This window comes from Hyperoodon ampullatus, assembly GCF_949752795.1.
Source record: "Hyperoodon ampullatus genome assembly, chromosome: 13".
Lineage (NCBI taxonomy): Eukaryota > Metazoa > Chordata > Mammalia > Artiodactyla > Ziphiidae > Hyperoodon > Hyperoodon ampullatus.
This window is the reverse complement of record NC_136926.1, coordinates 63,054,633-63,079,617: the sequence shown is the minus strand read 5'-3', so window position 1 is coordinate 63,079,617 and position 24,985 is coordinate 63,054,633. Positions and strand designations below refer to the sequence as shown.

At 43.9% G+C, this 24,985-nt stretch overlaps 1 protein-coding gene across 3 annotated transcripts in view; it reads left to right on the top strand.

Moving 5' to 3' along the window:
• The window catches only part of LOXHD1 (lipoxygenase homology PLAT domains 1), a gene marked incomplete at both ends in the record, with an annotated part of 209,235 nt that overhangs the window by 147,649 nt on the left and 36,601 nt on the right, over positions 1–24,985 (top strand). For 2 of the 3 annotated variants that reach the window (XM_079717302.1, XM_079717300.1), the window contains 3 exons: positions 18,422–18,630; positions 19,491–19,676; positions 22,455–22,582. In XM_079717302.1, the coding sequence (XP_079573428.1) occupies positions 18,422–18,630; positions 19,491–19,676; positions 22,455–22,582 (523 nt within the window). The remainder of the gene's footprint in view (positions 1–18,421; positions 18,631–19,490; positions 19,677–22,454; positions 22,583–24,985) is intronic. The other variant, XM_079717301.1, reaches the window with a different exon arrangement.

The window sequence follows — 24,985 nt, the reverse complement described above, 5'->3', positions numbered from 1 at the left end:
CCTTAGGAATCACCCGATGAAGTCACCTAGTGATTGCCTGAGCCTGATCATATACCTCGTTTTATTGCACTTTGCTTTATTGTGCTTCACAGATATTACGTTTTTTACAAATTGAAGGTTCGTGGCATCCCAGTGTAGAGCAAGTCTATCAGCGCCATTTTTCCAACAGTATTTGCTCATTTCCTTGTCTTTGTGTCACATTTTGGTAATTATTGCAATATGTCAAACTTTTTCATTATTATTATATTTGTTCTGGTGATCTGTGATGAGTGATCTTTGATGGTACTATTGTAATTGTTTTGGTGTGCTACAAGCCTATATAAGATAGGTGAACCAATATAAGATAGTGAACTTAATCAATAAATGTTGTGCATGTTCTGACTGCTCTACCAACCAGCCATTCCCTGTCTCCCTCTCCTGTGGCCTCCCTACTCCCAGAGACACAACAATATTGAAATTAGGCCAGTTAATGCCTACAATGGCCGCTTGAGTGGTCAAATGAAAAGAAGTTGCAAATCTCTCACTTTAAGTCAAAAGCTTAAAATGACTAGGCTTAGTTAGGAAGGTATATTGAAAGCCAGGACAGTCTGAAAGCTAGGCTTCTTGCACCAAAGAGTTGTGAATGCAAAGAAAAAGTTCTTGAAGGAAATTATTATAAACGTGCTACTCCAGTGAACACACGAATGATGAGAAAGTGAAACAGCCTTATTGCAAATATGGAGAAAGTTTTCATGGTCTGGATAGAAGATCAAACCAGCCACAACATTCCCTTAAGACAAAGCCTAATCCAGAGCAAGCCTTTAACTCTTCAATTCTATGAAGGCTGAGAGAGGTAAGGAAGCTGCAGAAGAAAAGTTTGAAATTAGCAGAGGTGGTTCATGAGGTTTAAGGAAAGAAGCTGTCTCTATAACATCAGAATGCAAGGTGAAGTAGCAAATGCTGATGTGGAAGCTGCAGCAAGTTATCCAGAAGATCTAGCTAAGGTAATGAAGGCAGCTACACTAAACAACAGATTTTCAATGTAGGCAAAACAGCCTTATATTGGAAGAAGATGCCATCTAGGACTTTTATAGCTAGAGAGAAGTCAATACCTGGCTTCAAAGCTTTAAAGAACAGCTGACTCTCTTGTTAGGGGCTAATGCAGCCAGTGATTTTAATTTGAAGCCAATTCTCATTCACCATTCTAAAAATCCTAGGGCCCTTAAGCATTATGTTCAATCTACTTTGTCTATGCTCTATAAATGGAACAACAAAGCCTGGATGACAGCACATCGCTTTACAGCATAATTTACTGAATATTTTAAGCCCACTGTTGAGACATACTGCTCAGGAAAAAAAAAAAAGATTCTTTTCAAAATATTACTACTCATTGACAATGCACCTGGTCACCAAGAGCTCTGATGGAGATGTACAGTGAGATTAATGTTGTTTTCATGCCTGCTAACACAACATCCATTCTGCAGCCCATGGATCAAGGAGTCATTTTGACTTTCAAGTCTTATTCTTTAATAAATACATTTTATAAGGCTATAACTGGCATAGATAGTGATTCCTTTATTAGATCTGGGCAAAGTGAATTGAAAGCCTCTGGAAAGAATTCACCATTCTGGATGCCACTGAAAATATCTGTGATTCATGAGAAGAGGTCAAAATATCAGCATTAGCAGGAGTTTGAAGGAAGTTGACTCCAGCCCTCATGGATGACTTCGAGGGGTTCAAGACTTCAGTGGAGGAAGTAACTGCAGGTGTGGTGGAAATAGCAAGGAGCTAGAATTAGAGGTGAAACCTGAAAATGTGTCTGAATGGCTGCAATCTCATGATAAAACTTTAACAGATGTGAAGCTGCTTCTTATGGATGAGCAACGAAAGTGGTTTCTTGAAAAGGAATCTACTCCTGGTGAAGATACTGTGAAGATTGTTGAAATGACAATATGAGATTTAGAATATTACTTAAACTTAGCTGATAAAGCAGTAACAGGGTTTGGGAAAACTGACTCCAATTTTGAAAGAAGTTCTACTGTGGGTAAAATGCTATCAGAGGGCATTGCACACTACAGAGAAATTGTTCATGGAAGGAAGAGTCAATTGATGTGGCCAACTTCACTATGGTCTTATTTTAAGAAATTGCCCCAGCTGCCCCAGTCTTCAGCACCACCACCCTGATCAGTCAGCAGCCACCAACACCGAAGCAAGATCCTCCACCAGCAAAAAGGTTATGACTCACTGAAGGCTCAGATGGTGGTTAGCATTTTTTGGCGATAAAGTATTTTTAAATTAAGGTATGTATTTTTTTTAGGTATAATGCTATTGCACACTTAATAGATTACAGTCTAGCATAAGCATAACTTTTATACCCACTGGGAAACCAAAACATTTATGTGACTCACTTTATTGCAATATTTGCCATATGGCAGTGGTCTGAAGCTGAACCTGCAATGTCCTCAAGGTACTTCTATAGTGAGATAGCAGGATGGCTTCCCAGTTGTGAGTCTAGACACCTTTCAGGATTTTCCCAATTAACAGTTTTCTTTTTTAATAAATTTATTTATTTATTTATTTATGGCTGCGTTGGATCTTTGTTGCTGCGCGCGGGCTTTCTCTAGTTGCAACGAGCGGGGGCTACTCTTCGGTGCAGTGCGTGGGCTTCTCATTACAGTGGAGCACAGGCTCTAGGCATGAGGGCTTCAGTAGTTGTGGCTCGTGGGCTCTAGAGCGCAGGCTCAGTAGTCGTGGCACACAGACTTAAGTTGCTCCGTGACATGCAGGATCTTCCTGGACCAGGGATGGAACCCGTGTCCCCTGCATTGGCAGGTGGTTCTTAACCACTGCGCCACCAGGAAAGCCCCAATTAACAGTTTTCATTCAGTGCTGGGCCTGGCCTTCACCACCAAGCATATTCACTGAACTGAATATCACCACTAGCTGATATGTCAGAGAAACCAGGTTGATGAGTTTGAATTACTATATTAAATTCCTTCTCAAATCTGTAAGGTTCATTGGTTACTTTGGGAAAATCTTTGACTATGGCTCAAAATTCAGCTTTATTCCAGGGAATAAAAGAAATTAACGATTTAGGAAGGAGGTGATCAAGATGGTGGAGTAGGAGGAGACCAAGCTCAACTCCCACCATGAACACATCAAAAATACATCTACAGGAGCTTCCCTGGTGGCGCAGTGGTTGAGAGTCCGCCTGCCGATGCAGGGGACACGGGTTCGTGCCCCGGTCCAGGAAGACCCCACGTGCCGCAGAGTGGCTGGGCCCGTGAGCCATGGCCGCTGAGCCTGCGCGTCCAGAGCCTGTGCTCCGCAACGGGAGAGGCCACGGCAGTGAGAGTCCTGCGTAACGCAAAACAAACAAACAAACAAACAAAAAAGACATCTACACGTGGAGCAGTTCTCACTGAAAATAAACTGGAGGCCGGCAGAAAGACACTTATCAACCAAGGCTGTAAAGAAAGATCCACGTGGAAGTCAGGAAGGGAAGAGAATCGATCAGGTCAGGACCTGTGCCCTAGGAGGGGACACAGAAGAGGAGGGGCTGATTACACAGGCTCGGAGATCCTCCTTGGGGAGTGAGCAGTTCAAGTCACATACTGGACACCCCTGCCCTGGGGTCTGATGCCAAGGAGACAATTTCCCTTAACTGGCTTGAAAACCAGTGGGACTAACAGGAGGCTGTAAGAAACCTAGACTCTGCACATAGGCTTGCTTACTCCCAGGAACAAGGCAGAGGAAGCAGATTGACACTTCCCAGGACTCCAGCCTGTCTCCCACACCGAGCACCCACTCCACCTCTCTAGCTCCAGTGCAGCTCCACTAGGGTGAAGGCTGTCATTGCCGAGGAGAGTGTGCAATTTTGTGGGGGACAGAGCCAGCTTGGACCTGGCACTTCATCTGAATAGGGTGAGTGTGACCATTACTGGCACTCGCAGAGATGGTGGATCAAGAGCACACTGGAGCTCTGACCGATGTACCAGGACCAGCCAGTGCATGCCCTGGCCCACACTGGGTGCCCACTCTGACCTATCTTGCTCCAACACTACTCCCCTCTTGGACAAAGGTGCTAATGCTGGGAGTGGGGAGAACCCACTTAGAAGAAATGGAACCAGTTTGGACCAGACCCTCAGGACTTCTTCCTCAGCAACGTGGGACTTGACCCCAACCCCAAGAGGGTGGTGTTGGCCACTGAGCATAGCAGAAGCCCTGGCTCATAACCAGCTCTGGCTCTAGGCTCTCCATCTCCAGCCCCACTTCCCACCAAGGTGATAGCTGCCAGCACACCCCAGGGGAAGACAAGACTTGTGTTGACTTCAGATCCAGCTCTCTCTCACCAAAGCCATCGGGCACACACAGACTGCATAGGATTGCTCCCACACAAGGACACCCCTTCAAGACTGGGATAGGTAACTGTTTTACCCAATTTCATAGAGACAGAGAAAGTTAAGCAAAATGCGAAGACAGAGGAATGTGTTTCAAATGAAAGAACAAGACAGAAACTCTGAAAAAACAACTAATAAAACAGAGGTAAATAATTTACCAGATGAAGAGTTCAAAGCATTAGTAATAAGAACGCTAACTGACCTAAGGGGAAAAAATGGATGAACACAGTGAGAATTTTAACAAGGAACTAGAAAATATAAAAAAAGAACCAATTAGAGCTGAAGAATACAATAACTGAAATGAAAAACACCTGAAGGAATTAACAGCAGACTAGGTGGTACAGAAGAATGCATAAGTGATCTGGAAGGTAGAATAATGGAAATCATCCAATGAAAACAGCAAAAAGAAAATCAAATTTAAAAAAATGAGGAAACTTTAAGGGACCTCTGAGAGAACATCAGGCACACTAACACTCACATTATAAGGATCCCAGAAGGAGAAGGGAGAGAAAAAGGTCAAAAATGTATTTAATGAAAGTATGGCTGAAAACTTACTGAACCTGATAAATGAAACAGATATCCAGATACAGGAAACCCTGAAAGTCCCAAACAACATGAACCCAAAGAGACCCACAGCAAGACATGTAACTACAATGGCAAAAGTTAAAGGCAAAGAGAGAATTCTAAAGGCAGCAAGAGAAAAACAGAGTCACATATTGTAAATCAACTATACTTTAATTAAAAAAAAAAAGTACCAGACACTGGGGAAAAAAAGATTCACATACAAAAGGACCCCCATAAGGCTATCAGCTGATTTTTCTGCAGACACTTTGTAGACCAGAAGGGAGTGGCATGATATCTTTGAAATGCTGAAAGGGAAAAACCTACAACATAGGACACTCTACCAAGCAAGATTATCATTCTTGCTGGAGAGATAAAGAACTTCTCAGACAAGAAAAAATTAAAAGTTCATAAATACTAAACCGGCCCTAAAAGAAATGTTAAAGGGTCTTCTCTAAGTGGAAAAGAAAAGACTGCAGAGACTTCAAGATGGTGGAGGAGTAAGACATGGAGATCACCTTCTTCCCCACAAATACATCAGAAATACATCTATATGAGGAACAATTCCTACAGAACACCTACTGAATGCTGGCAGAAGACCTCAGACCTCCCAACAGGCAAGAAACTCCCCACATACCTGGGTAGGGCAAAAGAAAAAAAGAAAAAACAGAGACAAAAGAATAGGGATGGGACCTGCACCTCGGGGAGGGAGCTGTGAAGGAGGAAAAGTTTCCACACACTAGGAAACCCCTTCAATGGTGGAGTCGGGGTGGCGGGGGGGAAGCTTCGGAGCCACAGAGAAGAGCACAGCAATGGGGGAGCGGAGGGCAAAGCGGAGAGATTCCCGCACAGAGGATCAGTGCCCAGCACTCACCAGCCCAAGAGGCTTGTATGCTCACCCGCTGGGGTGGGAGGGGGCTGGGAGCTGAGGGTAGGGCTTCAGAGATCAGATCCCAGGGAGAGGACAGGGGTTGGCTGCGTGAACACAGCCTGAACGGTCTAGTGTGCCACAGCTAGCCGGGAGGGAGTCCGGGAAAAAGTTTGGAGCTGCCGAAGAGACAAAAGAGACCATTGTTTCCTGGTGCATGAGGAGAGGGGATTCAGAGCACCACCTAAACAAGCACCAGAGACAGGCGCGAGCCACGGCTATCAGCGCAGACCCCAGAGACGGGCATGAAATGCTAAGCCTGCTGCTGCCGGCACCAAGAAGCCTGTGTGCAAGCACAGGTCACTCTCCACACCTCCCCTCCCGGGAGCCCGTGCAGCCCACCACTGCCAGGGTCCTGTGATCCAGGGACAACTTCCCCGGGAGAACACATAGGAGGACACACGGCGCACCTCAGGCTATGTCACACTGGCCTCTGCTGCAGCAATGTCACACTGGCCTCTGCCGCAGCAGGCTCGCTCTGCATTCCGTGCCCCTCCCTTCCCCTGGCCTGAGTGAGCCAGAACCCCCTAATCAGCTGCTACTTTAACCCTGTCCTGTCTGAGTGAAGAAAAGACGCCCTCAGGCGACCTACACAAAAAGGCGGGGCCAAATCCAAAGCTGAACCCTGGGAGCTGTGTGAACAAAGAAGAGAAAGGGAAATCTCTCCAAGTGGCCTCAGGAGCAGCGGATTAAATCTCTACAATCAACTGGATGTACCTGCATCTCTGGAATAACTGAATAGACAACGAATCATCCCAAAATTGAGGCAGTGGACTTTGGGAGCAACTGTAGACTTGGAGTTTGCTTTCTGCAAATAATTTGTTTCTGGTTTTATGTTTATCTTAGTTTAGTATTTAGAATTTATTATCATTGGAAGATTTGTTTATTGATTTGGTTGCTCTCTTCCTTTTTTTAATATATAGACATATATATATCTTTTTCCTTTTCCTCTTTTTGTGAGTGTGTATGTGTATGTTTCTTTGTGTGAATTTGTCTGAATAGCTTTGCTTTTACAATTTGTCCTAGGGTTCTGTCTGTCCTTTTTTTTTTTTAGTATAGTTTTTAGCACTTGTTATCATTGGTGGATTTGTTTTTTGGTTTGGTTGCTCTCTTCTTTCTTTCTTTCTTTTTTTATTACTTTATAATTATTTAATTTTTAATAATTTTTTATTTTAATAACTTTATTTTATTTTTCTTTCTTTCTTTTTTTTCTCCCTTTTCTTCTGAACCATGTGGCTCCAGCTGGGTGTCAGGCCTGTACCTCTGAGGTGGGAGAGCTGAGTTCAGGACATTGGTCCACCAGAGACCTCCCGGCTCCATGTAATATCAAACAGTGAAAGCTCTCCCAGAGATCTCCATCTCAACGCTAACACTCAGCTCCTCTCAACGACCAGCAAGCTACAGTGCTAGACACCCTATACCAAACAACTAACAAGACATGAACACACTCCACCCATTAGCAGAGAGACTGCCTAAAATCATAATAAGGTCACAGACACCCCGAAACACACCACCAGACATGGACCTGCCCTCCATTTACATTTAAGGTAGTTATTGATCGTGGAGCTGGGAGGCCTATGGTGGACCAATGTCCTGAACTTGGTTCTCCCACCTCAGAGGCACAGCCCTCATGCCTGGATGGAGCACCAAGAGCCTGTCGTCCACATGGCTCAGGATAAAAGGGAGAAAAAAAGAAAGAAAGAATGAAAAAGATAAAATAAAATAAAATAATTAAAAAAAATAATTATTAAAAAAATTTAAAGTAATAAAAAAGAAAGAAAGATGAGAGCAAACAAATCAAAAAACAAATCCACCAAGGGAAACAAGCACTAAAAACTATACTAAAAATAAAGGAAAAAATTTTAAAAACAGACAGAACCCTAGGACAAATGGTAAAAACAAAGCTATACAAACAAAATTGCACACAGAAGCATACACATACACATTCACAAAAAGAGAAAAAGGGAAAAAATATATATATATATATCATTGCTCCCAAAGTCCACCTCCTCAAGTGTCCACTGACAGATGAATGGATAAAGAAGATGTGGCACATATATACAATGGAATATTACTCAGCCATAAAAAGAAACAAAATTGAGTTATTTGTAGTGAGGTGGATGGAGCTAGAGTCTGTCATACAGAGTGAAGTAAGTCAGAAAGAGAAAAACAAATACTGTATGCTAACACATATATATGGAACCTAAAAAAAAAAAAAAGAAAGAAAAAATGGTCATGAAGAACCTAGGGGCAAGACTGGAATAAAGATGCAGACCTACTAGAGAATGGACTAGAGGACATGGGGAGGGGGAAGGGTAAGCTGGGACAAAGTCAGAGAGTGACATGGACATATATACACTACCTAATGTAAAATAGATAGCTAGTGGGAAGCAGCTGCATGGCACAGGGAGATCAGCTCAGTGCTTTGTGACCACCTAGAGGGGTAGGATAGGCAGGGTGGGAGGGAGGGAGACACAAGAGGGAAGAGATAGGGGATATATGTATATGTATAACTGATTCACTTTGTTATACAGAAGAAACTAACACACCATTGTAAAGCAATTATACTCCAATAAATATGTTAAAAATGTAAAAGAATTAAATGCTCCAACCAAAAGACATAGACTGGCTGTATAAACAAGATACCAAACAAGACCTGTATATATGCTGTCTCCAAGAGACCCACTTCAGATCTAGGGACACATACAGACTAAAAGTGAGGGGATGGAAAAAGATATTCTATGCAAACAGAAATCAAAAGAAAGCTGGAGAAGCAATTCTCATATCAGACAAAATAGACTTTAAAGACTATTATAAGAGACAAAGAAGGACACTACATAATGATCAAGGGATCAATCAAGAAGAACACATAACAATTGTAAATATTTATGCACCTGACATAGGAGCACCTCAGTACATAAGGCAAATGCTAACAGCCATAAAAGGGGAAATCGACAGTAACACAATCATAGTAGGGGACTTTAACACCCCACTTTCACCAATGGACAGATCATCAAAAATGAAAATAAATAAGGAAACACAACCTTTAAATGACACATTAAACAAGATGGACTTAATTGATATTTATAGGACATTCCATCTAAAAACAACAGAATACACTTTCTTCTCAAGTGCTCATGAAACATTCTCTAGGATAGATCGTATATTGGGTCACAAATCAAGCCTTGGTAAATTTAAGAAAATTGAGAGCAGAAGCAAGAAGAACTACAGTCCTGCAGCCTGTAGAACAAAAACCACATTCACAGAAAGAGAGACAAGATGAAAAGGCAGAGGACTATGTACCAGATGAAGGAACAAGATAAAACCTCAGAAAAACAACTAAATGAAATGGAGATAGGCAATCTTCCAGAAAAAGAATTCAGAATAATGATAGTGAAGATGATCCAGGACCTCAGAAAAAGGATAGAGGCAAAGATCGAGAAGATGCAAGAAATGTTTAACAAAGAACTAGAAGAGGGCTTCCCTGGTGGCACAGTGGTTGAGAGTCTGCCTGCCAATGCAGGGGACACAGATTCGTGCCCCAGTCCGGGAATATCCCACATGCTGTGGAGCGGCTGGGCCCATGAGCCATGGCCGCTGAGCCTGTGCGTCCGGAGCCTGTGCTCCACAACGGGAGAGGCCACAACAGTGAGAGGCCTGTGGACAGCAAAAAAAAAAAAAAAAAAAAAAAAAAAAAGAACTAGAAGAATTAAAGAATAAACAAACAGAGATGAACAATACAATAATTGAAATGAAAAATACACTAGAAGGAATCAATAGCAGAATAACTGAGGCAGAAAGGATAAGTGACCTGGAAGACAGAATGGTGGAATTCACTGCTGTGGAACAGAATAATAACAAAAGAACAAAAAGAAATGAAGACAGACTAAGAGACCTCTGGGACAATATTAAATGCAACAGTATTCGCATTATAGGGGTCCCAGAAGGAGAAGAGAGAGAAAGGACCTGAGAAAATATTTGAAGAGATTATAGTCGAAAACTTCCCTAACATGGGAAAGGAAATAGCCACCCAAGTCCAGGAAGTGCAGAGAGTCCTATACAGGATAAAACCTATGAGAAACATGCCAAGACACATTGGCAAAAATTAAAGACACAAAAAAATTATTGAAAGCAGCAAGGGAAGAACAACGAATAACATACAAGGGAACTCGCAGAAGGTTAACAGGTGATTTCTCAGCAGAAACTACACAAGCCAGAAGGGAGTGGCATGATATACTTAAAGTGATGAAAGGGAAGAACCTACAACCAAGATGACTCTACCCAGAAAGGATCTCATTCAGATTCGATGGAGAAATCAAAAGCTTTACAGATAAGCAAAAGCTAAGAGAATTCAGCACCACCAAACCAGCTCTACAACAAATGCTTAAGGAACTTCTCTAAGTGGGAAACACAAGAGAAGATAAGGACCTACAAAAACAAACCACAAACAATTAAGAAAATGGTAATAGGAACATACATATCAATAATTACCTTTAACTTGAATGGATTAAATGCTCCAACCAAAAGACACAGGCTTGCTGAATGGATACAAAAACAAGACCCACATATATGCTGTCTACAAGAGACCCACTTCAGACCTAGGGACACATACAGACTGAAAGTGAGGGGATGGAAAAAGATATTCCATGCATATGGAAATCAAAAGAAAGCTGGGGACTTCCCTGGTGGCGCAGTGGTTGAGAGTCCGCCTGCCGATGCAGGGGACACGAGTTCGTGTCCCAGTGTGGGAAGATCCCACATGCTGCGGAGCAGCTAGGCCCGTGAGCCATGGCTGCTGAGCCTGTGTGTCCAGAGCCTGTGCTCCAAAATGAGAGAGGCCAAAACAGTGTGAGGCCTGCGTACCGCAAAAAAAAAAAAAAAAGAAAAAGAAAAAAAGAAAAGTTGGAGTAGCTATACTCATATCAGATAAAATAGACTTTAAAATAAAGAATGTTACAAGAGACAAGGAAGGACACTACATAATGATCAAGGGATCAATCCAAGAAGAAGATATAACAATTATAGATATACACGCACCCAACATAGGAGCAGCTCAATACATAAAGCAACTGCTAACATCTCTAAAAGAGGGAATTGACAGTAACACAATAATAGTGGGAGATTTTCACACCTCACTTACACCAATGGACAGATCATCCAAACAGAAAATTAAAAAGGAGACACAAGTTTAAATGACACAATAGACCAGACAGATTTAACTGATAGGTCATTCCATCCAAAAACAGCAGATTACACTTTCTTCTCAAGTGCATATGGAACATTCTCCAGGATAAATCACACCTTGGGTCACAAATCAAGCCTCAGTAAATTTAAGAAAATTGAAATCATATCAAGCATCTTTTCTGACCACAATGCTATGAGATTAGAAATCAATTACAGGGAAAAAAACGTAAAAAACACAAACACATGGAGGCTAAACAATATGTTACCAAATAACCAAGAGATCACTGAAGAAATCAAAGAGGAAATCAAAAAATACCTAGAGACAAATGACAATGAAAACACTATGATCCAAAACCTATGGGATGCAGCAAAAACAGCTCTAAGGTGGAAGTTTATAGCTATACAAGCCTACCTCAAGAAACAAGAAAAGTCTCATAAACAATCTAACATTACACCTAAAGGAACTAGAGAAAGAAGAACAAATGAAACCCAAAGTTAGCAGAAGGAAAGAAATCATAAAGATCAGAGCAGAGGGGGGCTTCCCTTGCTGGCACAGTGGTTGAGAGTCCACCTGCCAATGCAGGGGACACGGGTTCGTGCCCTGGTCAATGCCCTGGTCGTGCCCTGGTTGATGTGATGTACCGCAAAAAAAAAAAAAAAAAAAGATCAGAGCAGAAATAAATGAAATAGAAACAAAGAAAACAGTAGCAAAGATCAATAAAACTAAAAGCTGGTTCTTTGAGAAGATAAACAAAATTGATAAACCATTAGCCAGACTCATCAAGAAAAAGAGGGAAAGGACTCAAATCAATAAAATTAGAAATGAAAAAGGAGAAGCTACCACAGACACCGCAGAAATACCAAGCATCCTAAGAGACTACCACAAGCAACTCTATGCCAATAAAATGGACAACCTGGAAGAAATGGACAAATTCTTAGAATGGTATAACCTTCCAAGACTGGACCAGGAAGAAACAGAAAATATGAACAGACAAATAACAATTAATGAAATTGAAACTGTGATTAAAAATCTTCCAACAAACAAAAGTCCAGGACCAGATGGTTTCACAGGTGAATTCTATCAAACATTTAAAGAAGAGCTAACACCCATCCTTCTCAAACTCTTCCAAAAAATTGCAGAGGAAGAAACACTCCCAAACTCATTCTATCAGGCCACCATCACCCTGATACCAAAACTAGACAAACATACTACAAAAAAAGAAAATTACAGACCTATATCACTGATGAATATAGATGCAAAAATCCTCAACAAAATACTAGCACACAGAATCCAACAACACATTAAAAGGATCATACACCATGTCCAAGTGTGATTTATCCCAGGGATGCAAGGATTCTTCAATATAAGAAATCAATCAATGTGATACACCTTATTAACAAATTGAAGAATAAAAACCATATGATCATCTCAATAGATGCAGAAAAAGATTTTGAAAAAATTCAACACCCACTTATGATAAAAACTCTCCAGAAAGTGGGCATACAGGGAACCTACCGCAACATAATAAAGGCCATATATGACAAACACACAGAAAACATCATTCTCAATGGTGAAAAACTGAAAGCATTTCCTCTAAGATCAGGAACAAGACAAGGATGTCCACTCTCACCACTACTATTCAACATAGTTTTGGAAGTCCTAGCCATGGCAATCAGAGAAGAAAAAGAAATAAAAAGAATACAAATTGGAAAAGAAAAAGTAAAACTCTCACTGTTTGCAGATGACATGATACTATACATAAAGAATCCTAAAAATGCCACCAGAAGACTACTAGAGCTAATCAATGAATTTGGTAAAGTTGCAGGTTAGAAAATTAATTCACAGAAATCTCTTGCATTCCTATACACTAATGATGAAAAACCTGAAAGAGAAATTATGGAAACACTCCCATCCCATTGAAACAAAAAGAATGAAATACCTAGGAATAAACCTACCTAGGGAAACAAAAACCTGCATGCAGAAAACTATAAGACACTGATGAAATAAATTAAAGATGATACCAACAGATGGAGAGATATACCATGTTCGTGGATTGGAAGAATCAGTATTGTGAAAATGACTATACTACCCAAAACAATCTACAGATTCAATTCAATGCCTATCAAATTACCAATGGCATTTTTTACGGAACTAGAACAAATCATCTTAAAATTTGTATGGAGACACAAAAGATCCCGAATAGCCAAAGCAGTCTTGAGGGAAAAAAACGGAGCTGGAGGAATCAGACTCCCTGACTTCAGACTATACTACAAAGCTACAGTAATCAAGACAATATGGTACTGGCACAAAAACAGAAACATAGATCAATAGAACAAAATAGAAAGCCCAGAGATAAACCCACACACCTATGGTCAACTAATCTATGACAAAGGAGGCAAGGATATACAATGGAGAAAAGACAGTCTCTTCAATAAGTGGTGCTGGGAAAATTGGACAGCTACATGGAAAAGAATGAAATTAGAACACTCCCTAACACCATACACAAAAATAAACTCAAACTGGATTCAAGACCTAAATGTAAGACTGGACACTATAAAGCTCTTAGAGGAAAACATAGGAAGAACACTCTTTGACATAAATCACAGCAAGATCTTTTTTGATCCACCTCCTAGAGTAATGGAAATAAAAACAAAAATAAACAGGTGGGACCTAATGAAAGTTCAAAGCTTTTGCACAGCAAAGGAAACCATAAACAAGACGAAAAGACAGCCCTCAGAGTGTGAGAAAATATTTGCACATGAATCAGCAAAGGATTAATCTCCAAAATATATAAACAGCTCATGCAGCTCAATATTAAAGAAACAAACAACCCAATCCAAAAATGGGCAGAAGACCTAAATAGACATTTCTCCAAAGAAGACATACAAATGGCCAAGAAACACATCAAAAGCTGCTCAACATCACTAATTATTAGAGAAATGCAAATCAAAACTACAATGAGGTATCACCTCACAGCAGTTAGAGTGGGCATCATCAGAAAATCTACAGAAAACAAATGCTGGAGGGGGTGTGGAGAAAAGAGAACCCTCTTGCATTGTTGGTGGGAATGTAAATTGATACTGCCAGTATGGAGAACAGTATGGAGGTTCCTTAAAAAACTAAAAATAGAATTACCATATGACCCAGCAATCCTACTACTGGGCACATACCCTGAGAAAATCGTAATTCAAAACAAGTCATGTACCACAATGCTCATAACAGCTGTATTTACAAAAGCCAGGACATGGAAGCAGCCTAAGTGTTCATCAACAGATGAATGGGCAAAGAAGATGTGGCACATGTGTACAATGGAATATTACTCAGCCATAAAAAGAAACAAAATTGAGTTTTTTGCAGTGAGGTGGATGGACCTAGAGTCTGTCATACAGAGTGAAGTAAGTCAGAAAGAGAAAAACAAATAACATATGCTAACACATATATATGGAATCTAAAAAAAAAATGGTTCTGAAGAACCTATGGACAGGACAGGAATAAAGACTCAGATGTAGAGAATGGACCTGAGGACATGAGGAGGGGGAAGGGTAAGCTGGGACGAAGTGAGAGAGTGTCATAGACATATATACACTACCAAATGTAAAATCAATAGCTAGTGGGAAGCAGCCACATAGCACAGGGAGATGAGCTCAGTGCTTTGTGACAACCTAGAGGGGTGGGATGGGGGGTAGGAGGAAGACGTGGGAAGGAGACCCAAGAGGGAGGAGGTATAGGGATATATGTGTATGTATAGCTGATTCACTTTGTTATAAAGTAGAAACTAGCACACCATTGTAGAGCAATTATAGTCCAATAATGCTGTTTGAAAAAAAAAAAAAAGCTGCAACAAGAAGTAAGAACTTCTAGGAAAGGAAAAATCCCACTAGTAAAGGCAAATAAATTCTATAACTATAATAGCTAAAAGATAGACATGAAGATATAAAATATGACATCAAAAGCACAAAACATGGGGGAGGGGAGTAAAAAAAATGTAGATCTTTTAGGCAGTATTTGAACTTAAATGACTACCAGTTTAAAACAAAGCAGTTATAGCTATGGGTCAACATATACAAACCCCAAGATAACCACACATCAAAAACCTACAATAGATACACAAAAAGCTAGAGAGAAAGGAACACAAGCAAATCATCGAACCAAAAGGGAAGAAACTAAAAAGAAGAAGAAAAGAACAAAGAACTACAAAAAAACAGAAAACAAGTAACAAAATGACATAGCTATCAATAATCACTTTAAATGTCAATGGATTAAATGCACCAATCAAAAGACATAGGGTGGCTGATTGGTTTAAAAACAACAGGACCCATCTGTACTGCTACTTACAAAAGGCTCACTTGCAGAGAGGCAATTTTAGGCTTATGATAATATTTGGAAGCCTCAAAGTACCAATCTAAATACACATTCCATTCAGTTCTAGAAATTTTAGCACTATTGTATTCCAATTTGGCTTTAAAAAAATTCAGTTTGGGGATTTCAGAAGTTCCATTTGGCCATTGATATTCTAAATTGCCTTTGGTCAGGTAGATCTATTTAGTTAGAAATGTGTACGAGGAAGAACTGAGGTTTTTACACATAAAATTGACCAGATTCCCTGTAGGAGGGGTGCCCTCAAAATATTTAGATAACTGGGATCCTATTTCTCAGAGGTTTTCCTATAGAGTAAAAGAATAATTTTTAAACAGATTAAAAAACTCAACCATCTTACATTTTTAACAACTCAATTCAATAGCTTAAACAGTTCAAATATCTCAAACAGCTTGCAAAGGAACTGCAGGCCTAATACTAGCAAGTTCTAAGGGAACAGGTTGGTCCTAGAGGAGCCAGGCCAAAGGCTTCTCAGCCCACTTCTCATAGAACAACCCCTGCTCCAAAGGAATGGGTCAAAGGCTGAAACAGCACAGTTGCAATGAAACAGCCCCCGTTCCAAAGGGAACAGGTTGAAACCTAACCAGTTTCAGTTGAAAGAGTCTGATCTCAAAATATGACCAAGGTGGCAAATGATTACTCGTATACAGAACAAGGCCTTAACCAGAAAGGACAAAACCTTAAAATAGATCCCAGATAAAGCCTGGAAAGCTTCAAATGCTAAGAGAGTATGAGCTCAGATCCAGGAAAAAGACATACCTTCAAACTCCAGGGTTGACAAGAAAAGCAGTGGGCACAATGGGCTCAATTGTGGGTATCTCACCTGTTTGCTCACCAGCCCCAGACCTGTTGGGGCTCTTCTCTGGATCCCTGTACGGGCCACCAAAATGTTGACCTAAAACAAATAGACTGCCAGTTATTTCTCTAGCAAAATTGGTTTTTTGGGATCAACAGAGAATTGCAATTTGGAGTCTGCAACCCTGGCAAACTACATGCAAGTTCCCACAGAGCAAGGGAGGAGAACTCTTGGAAAAGGCAGTTGGGAGAGTTGTAGTAAAGAAAGAGTCCAGGACTTTTCATTGACTGAGTTGTTGCCAGGAGAGAAGTGGAGTCTTTCTTTTTCCTGTTGGACACTGCCATCCTCATAGGGAGTGAGAGCTCCCCCTTCTGGTCTCCAGACTCTATTTAATTGACGTTTTTGTTTATTAATTTTGTTTACAGAGGGCAGCAATTAGCTTCCTTTACAGATGGGGAAACAAAGGCTAAGAGAAGTTAGGATGATGATATCCGTAATCTGCTGATCTACCACCAGGAGGGTATCATCCTAAACTCTGCCCTCACCCAGACTCCCAAGAAATAGTTTCAGCCCAGAGAGCCTAGGACAATTCTCATGAGACAGAAATCAAGAGCAGCAATGAGAATTCCTTGTATGTTGTTTAGGACTCAGCCATGCAAATTTTAGACATGAGCAGTGTGGGGGGATGGGAAGAAGAAGTCCTGAGCTGTTTTTTGGGAGATTTAAGTTCCATTTCTGGCTCTGACAAGAAAACGCGTGGCCTTGGACAAGTCACTCTTTTAGCTTCAGTTTTTTCCTGCTTCTTAAAACAATATTGTAATCCCCTGAGAAGTTCATTTTTTCCAACCAGATTTTTGAGATAAGGCAGTTGTATATTTTTCTGTTGGACATTTAAATCCACTGCTTTTCTGTTCAGTTCTCTTAGATATAAGAGCATGTCAACCACTATATTTTTCTCCAGAAGACCACATGGAGGGACTGTGGGATTGGGCAGAGAGGCAATCTTTTTATACCCTACCTTCTTAGACAGGACCTACAAGAAAGTGCTTCTCCTTACTTAAGCACGATGATCAACTGTGGAAAGGCCAGTGGCGCTCTCCTTGTAAAGATGAAATGCAGCCATGGGCAGAAAACAATGCAGGTAATTCCAGCCAGGAAGGTCTAGTCTGGAAATTTTTCAAAGGTCTACAGATTGCATAACCTAACATCTACTACCCCAGGGCAGTGTCTCCCAAGCTGTTGAGGAAGATGAGCCAGGAGAAGGTTTTCCAACCTGTTTCAGTTAGTAACTGCAAGTAACAAGAGACCTAAAGATAGTGTCTTAAACGAACAAGGAATTTTTCTTTTCTTACACATAAAAATTCAAAGAGAAGCAGTTGGGAATGATATAGCAGCTCCAGTGAATTCAGGGACCTAGGCTCTTTCAACCTGACCACTCTGGCAATCTTACAAGTGGCCTCCATCCTAAAGGTTGCCCATGGTTCCAAGATGACTTGGAGCTGGAGCTCCAGACATCACATCCACATTCCAAGCAGAATGAATGGAAGGGTAAGAGGCAAAAAGGTGCTCCTCCCAGTTGAGTCAGACCCTTTAAAAGAAATTTGCCAACATCTTATATATCATGACCACCTCTAGCTGCAAGGAGAATGGAAACTGGCTGGGCAACTAGAACTCTATGCCGTACTACCTGAGCAAGTTTTTATGCTGTTTAATCTGGATTGTTTTGGAAATGAGTGCCTTCTAGAGCTTTGATTTACCAGGTTACATATATAAATGGTATTTTTTTTATCTTCCCTAAATTCCTGCTTTCCGTGAGACCTTGCTTTTGCCCACCTCATTTTTGCTGTGATAAGCTTTTCTTATCTATGATAAGCTTTTCAGGCATCTAACCCCTGTACTCGGCTAGCCATTATTGTTCTCACCCCACTTCACATGGGAGTGCTCGGTGCAACGAAGATAATTGGTCAACAGGGCTTTTAGATGTGGCAGCGATGCTCTCTTTGATCTTCTCTTGGGAGTTACCAGCTCCCTCAGTCCTTGGAGGGCAGACACTTGCCAGTCTGAAAAGCTGTGTTGTACTTTGTCTCAGAGGTGGGGAGCTGAGATCAGTGCCTCCAGAGGTCATTTCCAAGTGTCCGAGCCTACCCTGGTCCACGTGGCCCGTGATGAGGCTGGGTTCCCATGATCTCTTGCAGTTATTCCCTACTATGTGTCAGTCACCACGGGGAAGCACAAGGACGCAGCCACCGACAGCCGGGCCTTCATCTTCCTCATCGGAGAGGATGACGAGCGCAGTAACCGCATCTGGCTGGACTATCCCCGAGGGAAGAAAGGCTTCAGCTGCGGCTCAGTGGAGGAGTTCTATGTTGCAGGCTTGGATGTGGGCGCTATCCAGAAAATAGAGGTGCTGGGCCCTAGGGCCTCGGGATGGTGACCACCCCTAGGGAAGGAAGCAAGGAACTGACCAGTACACAGGTGGGAGGGTGAGTGGGCCCGACCTGAACCCCACTCAGAACAGGCAGCAGAGGAAGAGCTCCTGGCCCCTGCCATCAACTAGCTGGATGACCTTGGTTGCATCACCTGCCCCTCCAGGTCCGTTTTCCACCCACCCAATGGGGAGGCCTGTGTATTCGTTTTTTATTGCCGTGTAACAAATTACTACAAACTTAATAACTTAAGGCCACACAAATGTATTATTTCACAGTGTCCTGAGTCAGAAGTCCAGGTCTGAGTTAGCTGAGCCCTCTTCTCAAGGTCTCACTGGGCTGAAATCAAGTTGCTGCCACGGCTGGGGTCTCATCTGAGACTTGGGGTCCTGTCCCAAGCTCAATGGTTGTTGGAGGAATCTGTTTCCTTGTAGTTGTAGGACCAAGGCCAGAGGCTGCCTGCATTCCCTGCCACGTGACCCTCTCCAAAATAAGGCAGTTTGTTTCTTCAAAGCCATTCAGAGAAGATCTCTTCTGCTTCACATCTCTCTGAGTTCTTCCATCTCTCACGTCTAGACACTCTTTTAAAGGGCTCACCTAATGAGGTCGGGCCCACCTAGAATAATCTTTTGATTAATTCAAAGTCGCCTGATTAGAGACTTTAATTACATCTGCAAAACCTCTCCACCTTCACGGGAGGGACAAGTCAGTGAGTGTGAAGCACATTGGAAGGCGATGCTGAGGGAGGAGGCAGAGAGTGGGGAAGCGGACGCCGAGCAGGGAGGGCTTCTTTCCCAGTTGCGCCCTGTCCTCATGGCCCCTGTGTGTCCCCTCCTAGCTGGGCCACGACGGGGCCTCCCCTGAGAGCTGCTGGCTGGTGGAGGAGCTATGCTTGGCTGTGCCCACCCAGGGCACCAAGTACATGTTGCGCTGCAATTGCTGGCTCGCCAAGGACCGAGGAGATGGAGTCACCTCCCGTGTCTTTGACCTCCTGGATGCCATGGTGGTGAACATCGGGGTGAAGGTATAGGGGGCACCTGTGTCTGTGCGTTGTGTGGCTAAGGGCAGTGCAGGCTGAGGTGGGCGAGCAGCAGGGGAAATGGCAGTGAGAGAAGCAGCAGACTCATCCCTGGGGCACTGGCAGGGGCTGCAGCCCTATATACCAGCCAGACCCACTTTGCTAGGAGCCAAGAGAATCAAGTCTCTTCTTGTCTGCAGCTCTGTAACCTTGCACAAGTCATCTGGCCTCTCCGGGCCTTGGTTTTCTCACACAGCACATGGAAATAATGCTTCTTATCCTGTTCCATGTAAGATCTTGAGGAGAACTAATGAGACCATGAACAGTCCAGAAAAGCTTTGCATGCTCTACACAGACATGCAGTCATTATTCTCCAAAGGATGCTGCAACAACACCAGTAGGCCAGTCATGAGGACAGATGGCACATTTGAGAGACTGTGAGCCTCTGGGTCTCGTAGTGAGTGCTGTCTGCACAAGACCCCCTTAAGGGGAAAAAGCTGGAAGGCAGGTGCTCTAAGCTCCTGTCCCATCTCCACCTCTAACTAGCCAAATGACCTGGGACAAGTTGTATAAAGTCACAGGTCGGTGTCAGGCAGGAAGCAGGATGCCTGGGTGCTGGGGCCCAAGGAAACGTGACCAGCTGGTGGCGCAGAGGCCTCTGTGTCACATGACCCTGCAGGTTCCCTTTCTCTCTGAAAAGCTGTGGGGTAAACGGAAGGTCCCAGCCCTCATCTCTATTCCTGAATCCAAACCCATGCGCTACTAGATTTAGGTCAGAAGCCGTCACACAAAGGTAAGGAGAAATCGCTCTGGGCCTGAGCATGCCCTGCCTATATAGTATATGGAGACAGAACGAAGGGCTGAGTTATGGGCTCTAAAACTCTTGCCAGGCAGGAGTGTGGATGCCAGGCCATCCCCTGCTTGAGAGCCAGAGAGCAGAAATTTCTACGGCATCGATACCCCCCTCCCTTGCTCAGCCATCTCCATCTCTGGCCAGACAGTCAGTGTAGGAGAGCACACAACTCACCCAGGGACCTCCGTCCTGACCCAATTCCCAGCACGCACGTGGGCGTGTGTGTGGGCCACTCCCAGTGCATACGCACACCCCGCTCGGTACAGCTGCATCTCCCTCTGAGCCCTTTAGTCTGTGGAAATCCAGACCCACACCCCAGTTATTCCTGTTACAAAAGAACACACATTTGTCACTTTACAAAGAACTGTAGGGCTCTTTGGACTGGCCACCTCCCCAGGACATCTGATATCAGACTGGAATTACAAAAGCCCTGTTTCTCTGTCTCTTTCTGGAAACACACCTATGACATAAAAAGAGATGTGTCTGCATAAAGGAGAGAAAGATGGACACAGAGAACACAGGAGTCTGGAGAGATCAGCCTTAAAGGGACAGTCTCCATGGGGCCACCGAGCACTCACTTTGATCATTCTGTTTCTATGTCTGCTGGATTAGAGCAAAATAGTGTCAGGCTTCTGCTTTCATTTCTGATAGCTCCATGCCCATCACACATGCCCCTGTTAGGTGGTCTAAGAGGATTTTCCTGGTAAAGCAAGGGGCTCTTCAATGACTCCCTTGGCAAACATGTCCTCCTGGCCAGGCCTGAAATACTACTTCGAGCCTTGCAGTAGCGTGGTGAAGGTTCTAGATGTTGCCTGAAAAGACACAACATCAGGGGCATGATCACTGCCATGAATAACTGGGGTTATGAGTCCAAAGGCATCTGGGTGATGGGGACCTAGCGTCTTCACGAGTGACAGCAGACACTGGGGAAGGGAAGGGCCGGGCACAGGTATATGCAGAGGAGATGCTCAGCCTGGCACATCCTTGGCCATGTGTGCAAGCCTCTCCTGAACCTCTGAGACCTAATTGCTAGTCCTTGGGCACCTGGTGAGAGGCATGGAGTAAGAAGCCAGGACCAGAGAACCTTCCAGGTCAGGGGTGAAGATGGCCCCTCTTGACACGAGGCTGCCTCTTGGAGGAAGAACCAAGGCAGGGGCCTCGGTGAGGGCACCGTCCTCGGAGGAGTAGGCTGCTCCCTCCCCCTCCAGCAGAGACAAAGGGAATACGTCCTCTTTGGAGCAAACCTCAGGCAAAAGGGCAAAATTCCAATCTAAAGTGAAAACCACGTACAATAGGCAGCTGTCCCACTTCACAGGTGAATGGAGGCAGAAGTCCCTGAACCATCAGACTGGGCGGGCTTCCCACTCACCGATGTGCAGGGTGTGTGCTGGCTGCAGCAGGAAAGAGGGAGTCCCTCAAAACCATCCCCAAGGCGAAGTGTCTGCAGCTCTCGCAACTCTACAAAGTGCTTATCCCTATTTTATGGGGGAGGAAGCGGAGGCTGGAGAAGGTGTGGCCTCTGTCCAGGTCAACAGCTAGCACGGGACGGATCTGGGACTCAAATGGCGCCCTGCATGGCTCCAAAAGCCACTGTCTGGCCAACACACGCTGCTGGGATGAACAGACTTAGGTTGAGATTTCAACTGACATAGAAATCGGTTAACGCTGGGGCTTTTGGTCATATTCCTACTGCGCGCGTGTTCTCTATCAGAAACTGAACTCTACAGCACTGAACTGGACACAGCCAGGGACACAGACAGTAACAAGGCCTAGCTCTTGCTCTCCAGACATTTACAGTTGATTAGGGGGAGATCTCTTTTCAGAGCCATGGAGCTTGGAGGGCGTGTTGTCTTGCCCCAGTGAGAGTGAGGCAAATCACTGGGGTTAACGGTTGCGACCAATGCCCATGACCCACATCCCTCTCGTGGCAGGTGCTCTATGAAATGACGGTGTGGACGGGTGACGTGGTTGGTGGTGGCACTGACTCCAACATCTTTATGACCCTCTACGGAACCAACGGCAGCACAGAGGAAGTGCAGCTGGACAAAAAGAAGGCCAGGTATCTGGAGGTGGCCTGTGCCGCTTGCCCCTTTGCCCCTCCACACACCCAATCCTCCACCATCCAGCCCCATCCTGCCTTAAAATAGACTGCTCCCCTCATTTCCCCCTCATCCCCTGGGGCCTCCATGCCTCTGTGTGATTTCTCCCTCCTGGAATGCTCTTCATCCACTCTCTCTGTCTCAAGACCCTTCTGTTTCAAGGGCTAGCTCAAATCCACCTCCTCCAGGAAGCCTTCCTTGATCACCTCAGCCCACAACACTCCTTCCTTCTTACCTTCCGCCTTTCCTTCCTTCCTTCTCTCACTCAAAAATGTTTACTGTAAGGTCTGTGTTAGTTGATAGCGTTGTGTCATTGTGAATCTCCTGCTTTCTTTTTTTTTTTTTTTTTTTTTTTGCGGTACGCGGGCCTCTCACTATTGTGGCCTATCCCGTTGCGGAGCACAGTCTCCGGACTCACAGGCTCAGCGGCCATGGTTCACTGGCCCAGCCGCTCCGCGGCATGTGGGATCTTCCCGGACCAGGGAACGAATCCGTGTCCCCTGCATCGGCAGGCGGACTCTCAACCGCTGCGCCACCAGGGAAGCCCTGCTTTCATTCTTTGTATGGTAGTAATGTAACCTGTTCACATTAGGGGAAGCTGGGTGAAGGGAACACAGAAACCCTCTTCTATTTTGCAACTTGCCTGCAAGTTCAAAATGATTACAAAAAGGCTAAAATAATTTTTTAAATATTAAAAAACAATTGAACACCTGTGTCAGACACTGTCTCAGACACTGTCGAAACAATACAACCGGGAAGAGAAGATGTTCAAACTAACAAAGCTTAACGCCTGAGGGAACCACAGCAACAGCATGGACACTGATGTGGGCTTATTTTGTGCTGGACGTTTTTCTAAGCCCTTTGAATGTATTGATACACCTAGTCCTCCCTACAACTCTATGAGGACCATTATTATCATCCCCATTCTATAGGTAAGAAAACTGAGGCACAGCAGGGTCAAGTCATGTTGCTCAAGGTCCCAGAGCCAGCAAGTTATGGCACTGGGCACTGCACCCAGGGGCCCCAGTCTTAAGCATTAGGTTCTACTGCCTCTTAAGATAGTTATTTGTAATGGCAATAAAGGTGAACCTCTTGTAGTGCTTCCTGTCTGAGCCTTCCATCAAATCCTCAGCTTGGTCCTGGCTTTTGTCTGGTTTTCTATGTTCAGCCGTTGTCCCCCAAACCATCCCTGACCCCTGATATCTTAAGCATCAGAGGGGAGAGACTCAGAGCCCAAGCCTAGGATTTCTAAAGCCCATCCACAGCCACTCACCCCTGAGGCCACACTGCTGCCTCCCCAGGCTGGAGGACAGGATCCAGAGAAGCCTCCTTTCTGAGTCCTCACAGCTCCTGACTCTGGCCTTGCATGTAGCAGGCCTCAGTAAGTACTTCTGGATGGTGGCAGTGGTGGGGATGGTGAGGACGATGCTGAGGATGAGGATGGCGGTGCTGAAGCTCTTGGGAGCCAGGCACAGGTTTCTTCCCATGGACAGAGCAGTTCACGAGAGCGGGAACTATGCTCATCTTATGCAGCTCGTGCCTGGGTGTCTGATGAGAACAGTTTTTGCCTGTCTTCTTTAGCACTTCTACACTCTCATTATGCAACTCCTGTTTCCTCCTGGAATTCTCCCCTGACCAATTCTCCCCCGATGATGATTGTAACAATGGCTAACATTCAATGAGCACCTGCTACCTGCCAGGCACCATTGTAAGTCCTTTTTAAAGATATATTAACTCACAACCAATAAGGTGCCTGAGACACAGAAAGGTGAAGTAACTCCTCAAGGTCACTCAGGTAGTAAGCAGGCGAGCTGAGGTTCGAACTCCTGAAATTGTGGAAATAAATGAAGGCCGAGTGAGAACAGAGGCTATTTCTTTAGAGCTTGCTATAGCAAGGGTGTGAGCCACCATCACTTTGGCAAAGGCTAAGGCTGTCAGGACTCTGGCAAAGCTTCAGAGTGTAGCATTACTGGGGGCATGGCGAAGCTGGAGGGGGGCTACCTAGAATCGGGCATCTTATGTGATTGGATTGGGGAACGTATCTGGGTTTCTCTGATTGTCTTGAGTTGGGAGAAGGGGCAAATTAGGGAAGCTGGCAGTCATTCCCCACATCCTGACCCTCATGGGCCCACTGCTGTCTGGCTGCCTGGGATGGCTGCTGCTGCAGAGGTGGTGGGTCAGAGTTCTGTTATCATCTCTGGTCTAGCTAGTGTCTGTTTGTATCTTCAATCTCTCACAATCTTTACCACTATACTTTGACCCTAATCCCCACCCCGACCCCAGATTCCTGGAATTTCTTGGATTAATTATCCCACGCCTACATTCCACCTTATTTTATAGACACACGCAGACACATTTGCTGG